Genomic DNA, 14,883 nt, shown 5'->3' on the forward strand with positions numbered 1-14,883 from the left:
CCTGATTTTGTCTGATGTTTATATGCTTTGTCTGTCCTGCTCCAAGATGAACAACACCTCATTCTGCTGCCTATGTGTTCTTATATGGATATGGTTGGAATGACAATGAAACCAAACTAAACATACATTGCGTATAAGTCCCTCCACTGACTTTAAAGATAAGACATATTAATACAAATACCTAAAACATCTTTATTCACCTTCCATTTAACTTTTCTTTGATGATTCCAGGTGGTGGATGTAGAACATTATGGTTCTGTTGCACTCATTAAAAACATCAGCTGTATTCCTTTATATCAGTCAGTTACGGAAACCTAACTTTTGAATGGTAGGTCTCAGATGTGTGCAATTACAGTGATTATTGTTTTTGAGACAATTCAACTTCAGTTTTATTTTATTCAGCATTCATTTATAGTTGTGGAAGGAAGATTGAACATTGTGAAAAGTTGATTGGTTTGTGGTGTATGACATCACTGTAGAAGATAAAGAGGTACATAGATCAAGGACAAGCTGACAGAGTCACCTGACGTTACAGTTTCATGGCCAATCAGGTTTTCGGAATCCGAATCTGATTACTTTATTGAGCCCCTCAGGGAAATTGTTAATTGTTTTTGAAGTAAAACCCTATTTTACAATTGAATTTTTCCTAATCAGATGTAATAAGTCCCTCTGCTTTTCCTGGCTAAACTCACAGACTGGATTTTCTCTCTCAGTCTGTCCTCCCAGTCTTTCGACCAGTTCTGGCTTCTCTCCAGGTTCTCATAACGGATAGCCAACTTGTCCAACGCCAGCACTGCCTCAGGTAGGTCAAAGGTCAGGCCAGCCTTCTGCACTGCTGCCTGAAATTTGGCTGGAGATGCTGTTGCAATGTAACACCTGCAAAAAAAAGTTTTAGTAATTACTTAGGAAACTGGATAAGACCTTTGCTACAGTAAGTCAATCAAAGAACAATTTTGTCGTAATTTTTTTGTTTTTTGGCTAGCATGCCAGCATATTAATTAGGGCTGCAGCTATCGATTCTTTTTGTAATCGATTAATCTAGCCCTTTATCGATCAATACATTTTTTTTTTTCGTTTTTAAATAACCTAAATTAGGCCTATATGTAAATATTAGTTAAACTCAACCTATTTTCATTTATATATTTGATTATAATGTCACACAGTTCTGTTACACTTATGCTATTAGATCGTTGATCAGCGGTTTCTCCGTGGAGGAGAGAGAGAGAGAGAGAGAGAGAGAGAGAGAGAGAGAGAGAGAGAGAGAGAGAGAGAGATGCGCAACAATCGGCTGTTTTTCTGAAGGGATAGTCAACGCGTCAGCTCTTTAGATCAGATCGTGGTCACCACTACGTATTTTCTTGTCTTTGATTTCGGTAGTTGTTGTGTTTGGTGTAGTTTCATCGCCCATACGACTCTGTGATGTACTTTTGTCGGTCCTCTTCGTGGAATGGAGGATTAAGTTAGACTGTGTTGAGATGCTAAAGCACTGACGTCGTGCTATTATCGTGGTAAGCTAGTTTGATTTTGCAGTCGACATACTGTACAGAGTTTTAGTTTTAATAACGTTTGAACTGATTCCAAACTTTGGACACTTTCTGTCGTTTTCTCCAGCCTGTCTCTTCTCTTAGTCCCTCGCTATTTACGCTCTAGCATGTGTCGCTAGCAGCAGACTGAGCTGCGTCTGGTGTGCGACAGTAATAATGCTCCGTGCGGAAACACCGTCCGTCAGCGATACAACGTTGGTAACATTGATTTAACGAAGCTTCGTGGCAAGTCATTTTGCATCGAGGATTTTTTGTAATAAAATTATTCGAGGAATCGTTTCAGCCCTAATATTAATTATTGTCAAGCGGCCACGTCGTTTAAATAGCAAATGCACCTGCGCCCATCTGTGCTCATGAACACACCTACCTGTATGGTCTTACAGGGAGGTGTGTTCAGGTGCATTCTTGGCGTATTTCTATCTTGAGGCAGCGGAATTTGATTGCACCATTGACCAACAAAAATCTGGTCTAAAATCAATAACGCAGCATTTCATTGTTATTTTAACAGCGCATTAGTAAAATGGGCTTAGGCTCGTGCACACTATGCTTGTTACACACACACACAGGAAAGCGCAGCAGTACACAAACATGCAAAAGATTAAAAATAAAAATATTATGTGTAAATCCGCCATCATAATAGCAATGCTCCAAGGTCCAAACACGCCTGGCTTTTAAAGGGAATGGGAGATAACACTCTGATTGGTTTATTGCATGTTACGCCCAAAACATACCTATGAATTAATGGTACCTGGTGCATGGACCGTTTTTTTCCACTGTTAAACCAGCAGAAGTAGATCCGTACACGCCCTAAACGCACATGTGCCAGGCGCATCATGCCCAAAAAAATGAAAACCGGCAGCTGATTGGACGAACGCTTCACGTGGGACTGGTTTCTCTGGAAATTCAAAGACAGACTGTCATGGTGGCTTGTTCAGAATACGATCTCATATTGTACTAAAATAGTTCACCGAAACGGGTTTCTGAAAACATTTTAAGCGAGAAATAGGCCGTGCAGTTTCTGAACCTGTCTTCATTTCAGATCGATAGCACTCTACCAATCAGATGGGTCATTTGAGTCTGACTGCCAGCAGTACCCGCCCCGCTGATTATACATGTCAAATCGGCCGAATGAGGGCCGATGACCCCTTGGACGGACGAGGGCACGGAACACACCGAACAGACTCAAGTCACTGACCTCGCCAGACTGTCCCACGGCCGATTATCAGCATAGTGTGTCTTGGGATTTAGGCTTGAAGAGCGCAGAAACCCTGTTAGTCTGTGTTTTGCAGTGAAGTCACAAATGTCTTGTGTGTATATATGTGGCTAAATCAGAGATTTTCAACAGGTGGTCTGGCACCCATAGGGGGCCCTCAGAGTCACTGCAGGGGGGCCTCCAAATTATTGTTAATTTTGCAAAGTTTTTTCAAAATTGAAAATGTCTTAACATGAATCCAACATATTATTAGCAAATATAAATAAAGGTAGTCACTAATATACATCCACAGATACAGTTCATCCTAAAGATTCACTGTACCACACGTATGTGTAACATTGAAAGATGATTTATAAAGTCATGCCGACAATTATTATTTTAACAGCTTAGTATTCTATGCTACGTCTCTCTTTAAGTTAAGGGAACCTTGGTTTAAAAAACGTTGAAGACCCCTGGGTTAAATAGAAGAACACAGTATGTTTGACCTGTTGAGCCTGGGGCTGTGAGAACAGTGGTAGTGATGCCATACAGCCACAGCTGTGTGAGGACACAGGACATACTGGTTCTCCTCCCAGCATCTCCTCATGGTCTCCAGGATCCCTTCATCAGTCACTGTTCCAGAGGATAAAACTTGTGACAACTAGAAGTAAAACAGATCAGGGGACAGATCATAAAAAGTATTAGCTTGGTAGATGAGGGGTTGTAGTTCTGCTACACACATAGAAGATAAGCATGCCTGAAAGTGTACAGCGGGTGCAGTAAATGTTGAATGGTTGGTACCAGCTCGCGGTTGTTTTCTTGTAGAGAGTGTCTATGTGATTGTTGAAACTCTTCCATCATGTTCTTCACTGAAGCTCCATCTCTGCCTAGCAGCAGCCAGAACACTCGCTCCATGTTGTACGGGTCCTACAGGCCAGAAATCAAGCAGACACAGCATCCTGGATGACCAAACATGTAAACACAACCAGTGCACACAGTAACGCCCGGCAGCCGTAATCCTGTACACACCGTGCGTACATTATTTGGTTATGTATCTCTGTGGTTGTCTCTGTGGTTGCCAGGGTTGTTTTTTATTGGGGAGTGACATCGCTGTTTTCTGTGACACGTGACACATCTGTAAGTTTACTCGGCATTGTTTTGAGTGTTTTAATAAAACGGTTGACCCCAGAACTGTACTTTTGTCTCCGACTTGTAGTGAAACCTTACAGTGAGCATGTGTAAACAGAACTGTGAAAAAATGGATCACCGAACAAGTTATAAAGCGCACGTAGATGGGCCTATATTAGTTTGGTTGTTAGTTGGGTATGTGTGTGACTATGTGTGGCTGTGTGTGGTGTTTGGCCTTCTGCATGACTCTTCTGCAAATATAAGTTACTGAGGTTCTTGTGTGTACCATGAAATAGAATCCTGCCGGTGCTGCTGTGGATTTTTAAATTAATGACTTTATGCCTAACTGTGTGGAAGGCAATGTGAATGGATAAGTCTGTCCAACAGTTTGGTCCATACCATGGCAACCACTGGCCAGATTGCCATCTAAAATCATACAGAGATTTATTGTCCTAAATAAATCCTAATGTTTTTGAGTGATCCTCTGGCCTTTCCTATGTGCCCCTAATGGACCAAAAACTTTTGCACTTCTTAAAATCTAATGTGCTCACTGCAGCATGTTACTGATCTGATTTGTGCTCCTCAGATATTTTTAGACTCAATGAGATTTATATCGACCACCACGGGTCTATATGTAAATATTTCACAAATTATATGTTTTATAATAGGAAGATTGCCATGAAATGTTCTGAACATGTTAATTCACTTGTGGGGCTCTCAAGAAATAGTTGAAGTATATAGCGGCTTCAAATAAAAAAACTAAAAAAAAAAAACTATACTATTTTAAAACTATGTGTGGATGAACACACAAAAATATCATGATCTTATCAAAAGTAATCTTCAGACTGACATCTCGTTGATATGAGCAGTTGTAACTATAACCTGTGTGACTGTGTTACCTGGATGTCTATGGCAGGGGCCAAAGTTTGTGTGACATTAGCTGCCATGGAAAAGTCCCCGCTGGTTACTGTCCTGTGCACGATGTCATTAGAATTCACCATGGCCACCAGCTTCAGGGGCAATCCCATCTGCTTTACAATGTAGCCAGCTGAGACAGACAGACAGACAGACAGAAAACACTCATTAGACTTTTGTTAAGGGAGAAAGATGTTATCATAATTGGGGAAAAAAGTGATGTGTCCGTTGTTTTTGAAATATCTGTTATGCACGACCTGAGTCAATTGCCTCTCTTCAGCTCCCCTACAGCACCAACGGCGTGCAACATTAGCTAACGCTTGCTTAGAGATGGAGTCCGCTAACGTCAACGAACAACCGGCACACACCTCAACACAGAGTCCACAAGATGTACTGTATTTCTATTGTGTACATTTTGTCGGCCATTAAAAAGGACCATTGGTTGGCAGCTGGGCCTCTGGGTGGTGAAGTTAGTTTGATGTTGGATATTCGACAGATATTTCATTTCAGGTTCATCAGGGGACCATGTTGGAAAAAAAGTGTTTCTCACTTTTACATGTTATCCCTTGTTGTCTCTCTATATCCATAAATAAACCAAACCAAACCAAAATCAGTTCCTGCTGTGCTTTCACTCGGTCTTGGCAGAAAACAATAGGACACCCATTTGCTCCTAACTGCTTGGTTTTTACCTAGGGTCCATAAATTACGTTCTGAACTTCATTTATTTCCGATAGCTTGTATATCAGATGTTCTAAACACCCCAGAACAATGCGGAACTGTTCTGCTATGTTGTACAAATGAGACACACCTCACTATAAATTAATATTTTGCACCTACTATTTTATTTACATTTCTTTTTAAATCCCATTCATTTACTATGGAAAACGGCTTTTTGCTCAATAGTGTCCAAGTTATGGGTCTCAAACACCCCAGACAAATGCAGAGCTGTTCTGCAATGTGGTACTAATAAGACACACCTCACTATAAATTAATATTTTTCACCTACTATTTTATTTAAACATTTTTTAAATCCCATTAATTTCCAATGGAAAACAGCGTTTTGCTCAAAAGCGTCCAAGTTATGGGACCCAAACACCCCAGACCAATGCAGAGCTGTTCTGCTTTGTGGTACAAATGAGATACACCTAACTATAAATTAATATTTTTTTATGATTTTTTTTGAGAATCCCATTCATTTCCTATGGAAAACAATGTTTTGCTCAATAGCTTCCACGTTATGAGACCCAAACGCCCCAGACCAATGCACACCTCACTATAAATTAATATTTTGCACCTACCATTTCCAGGGTTCCTACACATTTCTCATTTCAAAATTCCATACTTTTTCCATACTCTATTATTTTTAACCTATTGGACATCAGCGCACATTTTTTGTAGATGTAAACATCCTACTGTTAAAGACACATAAGGTAGGCCTAATCTCAAGCATTCCAGTTAGAAATGTATCAAGCTGGTCATCATTAAAGGAGAAGTACGGCCAATTTTTTACGTTAATCTTGATCGCTATAGCTATGCGAGTACTTTCGATAGAAAAAAACCTGACCTGGATTGGTCTTAGCAAATTGGAGTGGCAGCAGCTACATGTACAAGCGTCCACTGAGCTAAAACGGCAGTTGTTGGGGCAAGTTTTAGAGTGCCTTTGTGCCTTTTAACAGACACAAAATGCAATTAATATAGGCTATCTTTGCCACATGAACAGGGCCCTAACGTGACAACAAGATGCGTTTTCAACTCAGACATCCACCTACCCTGTCTTGATCCTGCCGGTGGGTAGCTTGGCCTTTTAGCTGCTAGCTGTTAGCTGCTATCTGCTGTCCGTGATAACTCCCGCAGCCGACAAAAATCCCCCGAGCACCCGGTGGTCTGGTGTATGTCCTCCAGAGGACAGATCATGCCTTCGCGGTGAGAAATTGTAGTTTATTTACCCCTCAAAAATAGGTAATTGAGCACTGTAGTGGTTATGACCATATCAGTGAGTATGTATCTACATGGAAACGGGATAAATGATGTCTGTGGCTTGCACAGTAATAGCGTTACTGAAGCCTAGCTGTAGCCTTGCACTGTCTCCTGGGAATTCAGTTGTAGCAGGAAAAGGTAAACAGCAGTGTGCAGATCGGAGCGTAGTGTGTGAAGAGTGAAGAGCGCAGGTGTTCACAAGGGAAGAAGCTTGGAGTAACATAACTATGGAGAATATAGCAGATATACAACACACTGAAGAGCCTTTTGAGTTTGATGGTCGTCCTTATTTATTCGAACCCGAGTATACAGACGAAGAACTAGCCTCAAGAGTTGGAAAGAACGAGACTGACAGACAGAGGGGAAACAGGCAGCTGAACTTGCTGCTCCAAGTGCAAGCTAAAGCTAGCCTTCAGTAACGTTATTACTGTGCAAGCCACAGAAATCGTTTATTCCGTTTCCATGTAGATCACACGGGTCAAACTCGGCCCGCATATCAATTTAGGTTCACAATAGATTTTGGCACACCTAGCTGTGCGCCAAAACCAAAAACAGAGGAATGTGGTTTTTTTAACTGTAGTTACGCGACACTCCAAGCACAATTTGGCAGAGTTGCCGACTTTGAGACTCAGAAATCCCTTCATATTTAGGCAGAAACATTGTTGTAAAAAAAAAAAGTTTTTGCTTGATTTGCTAAAGTCTATGATGGCTAAGGAACATTTTTTGCTGACTTTCATAGGGCTTTATGTCGACAAAAATGCAACAAAAAGCATTAAATCTTTTCGGAAAATGCGACAAAAATGTCAAAAAAGGCGACAATTTAAATCTGAGAAAGCCATAAAAAAGTCGGGAAAAAAAACATACAAATATGACTACAGAGCTACAGCGATGTCAAAAAAGCGACATGCAGCGATGTAATACAGTCAAAGATATTTTACTTTTTCAATGAAACAAAAGCAAGTCAATAACCTATTGTTTATTTACTGAAGACCTGAAAGTTGAATTGGAGCAGATGAAGAGTGAGAAAGAGGCACTTAAAAATAAACTGGAGACTCAGAAGATGGACTTTTGTAAAGAGAGACAGATGCTCGCGGTAGGTAAGACCACCAACGTGAGGTTGGAGAGCTATCTGGAAATTGAGAGGGCTCAAGGATAAACTGAGCAAGATGGAGGAAACTCTCCGAAAGCAAGATGAGGAGGCAAAGGAGGTACTGGAAAGATCCCAGGCTTCCCATAGAGCCCAGCTGGAAGAGGCTCTGGCTGAACGTGTCCACTCCCCACCCAGGGAAACAGAGTATCTGAAATCCCAGCTGGGAAAAATCTCCAACAGGCTGCAAAAAGCCCAAAAAGATCTCGACCTGCAGTACTTCATTACTGAAGACCTGAAAGTTGAATTGGAGCAGAAGAAGAGTGAGAAAGAGGCCCTTAAAAATAAAGTGGAGACCCAGAAGATGGATTTTCGTAAGGAAAGACAGACGCTTGCAGTAGCTAAGACCAATGTGGTGTTAGAGTTGGAGAGCTATCTGATGGAGATGGAGAGAGCTCACGCTCAGGAGCTGAAGGATAAACTGAGCAAGACGGAGGAAGCTCTCCTAAAACAGGAAGAGGAAAAGACAATACTGGAAAGATCCCAGGCTTCCCATAGAGCCCAGCTGGAGAGCCTCCTGGTAGCTCTGAAGAAGGCTGAGCAGCAGCTGGAGAGTCGGCTCCAGGAGTGGAAGGAGGACAAGTCATCCCTCCTTCAGGTCACAGAAAGCCTGAAGCTGACTCAGCTGGAAAAGGAGCAGGAGTGGGAGAGGACGGAGAGCAGCCTGAGGTCCAAGCTGGTAGATCTTCAGAGCCAGATCATGGAAAAGCAGAAGAAGAAGAAGTGGTATAGAAAGCTTTTCCCTGGCTGAGGAAAAGAACATGCATTTGTACTTGTATAGTGTGTGTGTGTATAACAGGTTATGTACCGCAGTCATTTAAAGTAGTTGTGATAAAACCTCTTCTGAAAAAACCCACCCTCGATCCTGAGGTCTTAGAAAACTATAGACCTATATCTAACCTTCCATTTCTCTCCAAGATCCTTGAGAAGGTAGTCGCTAACCAACTTTGTGATTTTCTACATAGCAATAGTTTATTTGATGACTTTCAATCAGGATTTAGAAAGAATCATAGCACAGAGATGGCACTGGTGAAAATTACTAACAACCTAACTGCTTCAGACAAAGGACTTGTCTCCATTCTTGTTTTACTAGATCTTAGTGCTGCATTTGACACTATTGACCATACAATCCTGTTACAGAGATTGGAACATTTAGTTGGCATTAAAGGAATCACCCTAAGCTGGTTTAAGTCCTATTTCTCTGATCGATCTCAATGTGTTAATGTTAATGATAAATCCTCCAAGCAATGTTCCCTCTAAGCTGTGCGCTTGCGCAATCGCGCACCGCTCGCACATTGTCAGAGCACAAGAACATCTATGCAGCGCATATACTCAGTGAGTGACAGGTATCCATCCAATGATACGATACAGTTCACTTATGCTACGCAGCCAATCATAGCATTGACAGTGCTTGTGTATATGCCCTGCCCGCAAAATTACGAATCACACGCCAAAACCCACCCTACGAAGCAGCTCGATTGGTTGGGGTTAGGCAGTTCACCTCGAGTGCATGGACGCCTGGCCAATTGTAGTGTGTGAATGCTATTGAAGGGCGGGTCTTGGCGTGGCCATAGTGGGATTCGTAATATCGCGCCCAGCACATACGCGCCGTGACACCGTGAAGGTTAACTAGCTAACAACAGTACGGCAGAGATAAGAGACGGCGACGCAAATGCAAACCCCTTATCATGGCGAAACGAACGGGCAGTGACACATCCACCCACCAAGCCAAAGTAAAAAAGAAATGCGGTTCTTTTAAGATGGAATGGCTGTCGGAGTATGTGGAAACGGGAGAACAAGTGGTGAAACTGGGTGAGATTTTTTCTTTTTCGAGTGAGATAGGTCTGCTCTGCAAAACATGTAGCAAAGCCAAAGTAACAAGCGAGTTTTCGGATGGAAAAATGTGGACTGAATGGAAGTTGGAATACCTCAAGCGTCACATTCAGCAGAAAACTCATTTGAAAGCTGTTGGAATTATACGGAGACTCAAGATGGGACAGGGGATTGGTACATTATTGCGGGAGAGTGCAAAAGACCGGGAGAAAAGGAACGAGCTGTTGCACAAAACAAAATCTGACCCCGAGCAAGTTAAAGTTCTCATTGACAATATTTTACTGGCCATCAAAATGAATGCATCAATGCTGTCAGTTCAACAAATCCACGATCACATGGCAAAGTATGTGAGTATACCAGAAAGCTGGCGAAGCAAAAACTATGCCTTTGAATTTGTGAACTCAATCAATGAGATGATGTGAGACTATGTGCAGTGTTAAAAATGCACCTTGGCATACCCTGATAGTAGATGAGAGCACAGACATAACAGTACACAAAATGCTAGTCATATATATTAAATACAGGGAGGAAAATGATGTCAACTATAAATCTGTGTTTGGTGGCATCATCCAGCTGACAGCATGCACTGCTAAGGATATTGTGCAGGCAATAACTCAGTTTTACTCCAAACATGGACTGGACATGCAGAGAATGGTGATGCTGACCTCCGATGGTGCCGCAGTAATGCTAGGAAGACACAACGGAGTTGCAGCTTTGTTAAAGCGCCAAATACCACACCTAACTGAACAACATTGTGTGGCCCATAGAGAGGACTTGGGCATTGATGATGCCTGGAAAGATGTGCCTTTGATGCGAGATGTGGAAACTCTTCTTAGAACTGTATATTCCACTTTTTCTCGGTCCACTGTGAAGAGGGGCAAAATGGAGGACATAGCAAAGAATCTTGATGAAGATACACTGTCATTCAGGCCTCTGAACGAAGTGCGATGGCTGTCGCGGCACCAAGCTGTCAATGCTGTTCTGAGGAACTACACTGTGCTTGAAGAATTCTGCAAAAGAGAATTCACTTATAACAGAGATCCAGTGGCAAAGTACTGCTACAAAAAGCTGAGTGATTCAGAGTTCAAGGTTACTATCACTGCTCTGGGAGATGTTTTGGGTGAGCTAGCACAACTCTGCCTCTCTTTACAAAGACGCAACCTGACTGTGATGGAAGGGTCGAGCAAAGATTGAGAAGTTGCGTTCCCAATACTTGAAGGAGAAGGATGTACATTGGAGTGACCGTGTCAAAGAGGCAATGGGGACCTCATCAGCTGATGGCAGAAATACTGGTGAGATTACTCTTTTTATTAGTAAGCTCTGTGATCACATGGATGCTCGTTTTCCAGAGGATGGATTAAAGGAGTGGTCTGCATTTGACATTGAAGCATTGAGCTCAGACATCAGTTTTGACTATGGATCAGCAGACATTGCCACACTGGAAAAAAAGTATGAGGCCATTCTCCACCACCCACAGTCTATGGAGGCCATTAACAGTCAATATGCTGAATTCAAGTACATAATGAAGCAAAAACTTAAACAGGGGTCAATCAGCACATTCTCAGATATGGTGGCTGCAGCACTTAGATGTGAGGAGCTAAAGGAGATCTCACAGCTTGTGGATATTTGTGCTACATTTCAAGCTTCCAGTGCAGATTGTGAAAGAGGATTTAGTTTAATGAATCATATCAAAACAGCATCCAGAAATCATCTTGAAGTGGCACATTTGGACCAGCTGATGCGCATAAAGTCAAAGCAAGAAGCAGACGGAGCCATCAACCTGGACAAAGTGTACAACCACTGGAGAAGTGAGATGTGAAAAATAAGGTAAAATTTAAGTCAGATTTGTGCATATTCTAGTGACATTAAGATATTTTATGTATGGATGTTAATCATTAAATGCTGTTACTACTAGATAATTTATGGGTAGTAGAAATGCTAATAAAAACAGTGTAATTAGATATTTTACAGACAAAGAGTTACAGGAATATACACTGTATCACAAGCTACAGCACACATGTCATTTTGCAAAATGTGAATGTTTTAATGTGAACAAAATGTTATGTCTGAAAGGTGTATGTTTCATTTCTTCCAGAGCAGGACCCTCACCCAGGCCACAACTGGACCCTCACCCAGGCCACAATTGGAACCTCAGCCAAACCACAACTGGACCCTCAGCCAAACCACAACTGGACCCTCACCCAGGCCACAACTGGACCCTCAGCCAAACCACAACTGGACCCTCACCCAGGCCACAGCAGGACTCTTCCCATGGCCAAAGCAGGATTCTGTAGTGTAGTATAACATACTACACATCTCAGGAACAACAAGATTTTTGTCTTTTTCATTTTAAGTGGGCCAGAGCCGGTAGCTCAGCGGTTGAGTGGTAAACCCTCGAAAATTTTAAAAGTAAACTAATGGAAATTGCTGCTGTAATTAGATTCTTTTAATAAGCCATGTAACTTGCTATGATCCCAGGTGTTGAACAGGTATGATACTGGTGTGTGGCCACAGCGTGCACAACTGATGTTGCTCACAGTGATCCACAGTGTGCTCAGGGAGCTTGTGTGTATGCCCAGACACATGAAAAATTAGAGGGAACATTGCCTCCAAGTACGCTAAAGTTAGCCATGGCGTCCCACAAGGCTCAGTGCTTGGACCTATTCTATTCTCCTTATATATGCTTCCTCTTGGTAATATCAAACACCTCCGAACGTCATTATCTAAAGACATAGCTACTCTGGATGGTATTGCCCTGGCCTCCAGCACTACTGTCAGAAATCTAGGGGTTATTTTTGATCAGGATATATCCTTTAACGCCCATCTAAAACAAACCTAAAGAACAGCCTTTTTTCATCTTCGTAACATTGCCAACATTAGGAACATTCTGTCTCAAAACGATGCTGAAAAACTAGTCCATGCATTCGTTACTTCCAGGCTGGACTATTGTAATTCCCTACTGTCAGGTTGCTCAAATAAGTCCCTTAAGACTCTCCAGCTGATCCAGAATGCTGCAGCGCGTGTTCTCACAAGAACTAAGAAAGAGATCATATTTCTCCTATATTAGCTTCTCTGCATTTGCTTCCTGTAAAATCCAGGATTGAATTTAAAATCCTTCTCCTGACCTACAAAGCTCTAAATGGTCAAGCACCATCATATTTACAAGAGCTCATAATACCTTATTGTCCCACTAGAGCACTGCGCTCCCAGAATGCAGAGTTACTTGTGGTACCTAGAGTCTCTAAAAGTAGAATGGGAGCAAGAGCCTTTAGTTATCAGGCTCCTCTCCTATGGAACCAGCTCCCGATCTGGGTTCGGGGGGCAGAAACTGTCACCTCATTCAAGAATGAACTTAAAACTCTCCTATTTGATAAAGCTTATAGTTAGGGAGTGAGGAGTTGCAGTGTCCACCTAACTGGCCCACCTGCTTCTCTTCATAATTGTTAGATTAATAATATATAACAAAAGTAGAGGGAGGCAGGCCAGCACAGCCCGATCCGGCAGGGGAGAGTTCAAAGCCGGAACAGGCTACCTCTCCTTATGTCCTGTCTCTCTTAGTTACGCTGTTATAGTTTTAGACTGCCGGGGGACTTCCTTCCTTCCTTTGACACACTGAGCTGCTCTCTCCTCTCCCATTCTATTACCATTTGTGTGCATCCCGTCCCAGAAATGCTTGTTATTAATCATAGCTTCTGGGGAGTTTACTCCCTGGAGTCCTTATGTTTTTTTACCCAGCGTATTTCCTTGGAGAACGTTGGCACCAAGATCCTGGTTGCAGCTGTCGCCGTGGTCCTGCTGCACTCCCTGCTGAGCTCAGCGGTGCCCTGCAATGTCATGCTGCGTCCTGCTCAACCCTGCTGCTTCCTGCTACGTCCATCCATGCTCTGCTGGGCCACGCTACATCCTGTAACGCCCTGCAGCGCCCTGATATGACATGAACTACTACGACTACCATTTGAAGTCACTGTTCCATTATTAATGTGACTATTATCGCCACTGTTCATTATATCCCCAACCGGCCCGTCAGACACCGCCTACCAAGAGCCTGGGTCTGTCCGAGGTTTCTTCCACAGAGGGAGTTTTTCCTCGCCACTGTCACACTGCTTGCTCTTGAGGGAATTACTGTAATTGTTGGGGCTTTGTAAATTATAGAGTGTGGTCTAGACCTACTCTATCTGTAAAGTGTCTCGAGATAATTTGATACTATAAATAAAATTGAATTGAATTGTGTGTGTGTGCGTGGGGGGTGGTGGGGGTCTCAGTGTGTGTGTGTGTGTGTGTTTGTGTGCGTCTTTGTGTGTGTGTGAGTCTGTGTGTGTGTGTGTGTGGGGGGGAGGTCTGTGTGTGTAGGTCTGTGTGTGTGTGTGTCTGTTTGTGGTTGTGTTTGTGTGTGTTTGTATGTATATGTATGTGTATGTGTGTGGGTCTGTGTGTGTGTTTGTGTGTGCGTCTGTGTGTGTGTGTGTGTGTGGGTCTGCGTGTGTGTGTGTGTGTGTGTGTGAGCGTGTGTGTGTGTGTGTGTGTGCGTTTGCACGCAGGGCATGTGATGCGTCAGTGCAGTAGTGTTGGAGTAGTAGCACAGGTGGGACAAAGTCATTGTTATGCAAGTCACAAGTAAGTCTCAAGTCTTTGCCCTCGAGTCTCGAGTCAAAGATGAAGCAAGTCCCGAGTTGAGTCAAAAGTCAAAGCCAACAAGTCTCAAGTCGAGTCCAAAGTCTTACCATTTTAGTTTTGTGTCATTTCAAGTCCTCTTGCCACAGAAAATGTATACAAATCATGTATGTCTGTAAGATTTGTATTTATTTAAACCTCTTTTTATACAATGACATTAACCAAATACAGTAAAAAACAGAAAATTCAATTGTCACAAAAAATGATTATATTTCAACAGCATATTGCACTAGAACAATGCACAGCAGCTTCAGCCCTGTATTGTATTGACCTCATATTGCAAAACAGTTTAACTTTCAAATAGACATGGGTCCTTTTAGCCTAAACTTTTTTAAACATGTCATCAATAAAATCCTCACTCCTCAAAATTATCACTTCTGAAAAACTGGACCAACCTGATAATATATATTGAAATGACTCCATAGAGACTGGTGTGTATGAATGAGTGAGTGAGTGAGTTAGTGAGTGAGTGAGAG

The 14,883-nt window shown here is 42.3% G+C and overlaps 1 protein-coding gene across 3 annotated transcripts in view; it reads right to left on the reverse strand.

Annotated features, from left to right (window-relative positions):
* Positions 1–454: 454 nt before the first annotated feature.
* thnsl2 (threonine synthase-like 2) overlaps positions 455–14,883 on the reverse strand; it is a 36,644-nt gene continuing 22,215 nt past the window's right edge. For all 3 annotated transcript variants that reach the window (XM_028602574.1, XM_028602571.1, XM_028602573.1), the window contains exons 6-9: positions 4,764–4,912; positions 3,538–3,663; positions 3,243–3,397; positions 455–876 (exon numbers count right to left, since the gene is read on the reverse strand). In XM_028602574.1, the coding sequence (XP_028458375.1) occupies positions 651–876; positions 3,243–3,397; positions 3,538–3,663; positions 4,764–4,912 (656 nt within the window). In that variant the 3' untranslated portion in view covers positions 455–650. The remainder of the gene's footprint in view (positions 877–3,242; positions 3,398–3,537; positions 3,664–4,763; positions 4,913–14,883) is intronic.

Source organism: Perca flavescens, chromosome 16, assembly GCF_004354835.1.
Source record: "Perca flavescens isolate YP-PL-M2 chromosome 16, PFLA_1.0, whole genome shotgun sequence".
Taxonomy (NCBI): Eukaryota; Metazoa; Chordata; class Actinopteri; order Perciformes; family Percidae; genus Perca; species Perca flavescens.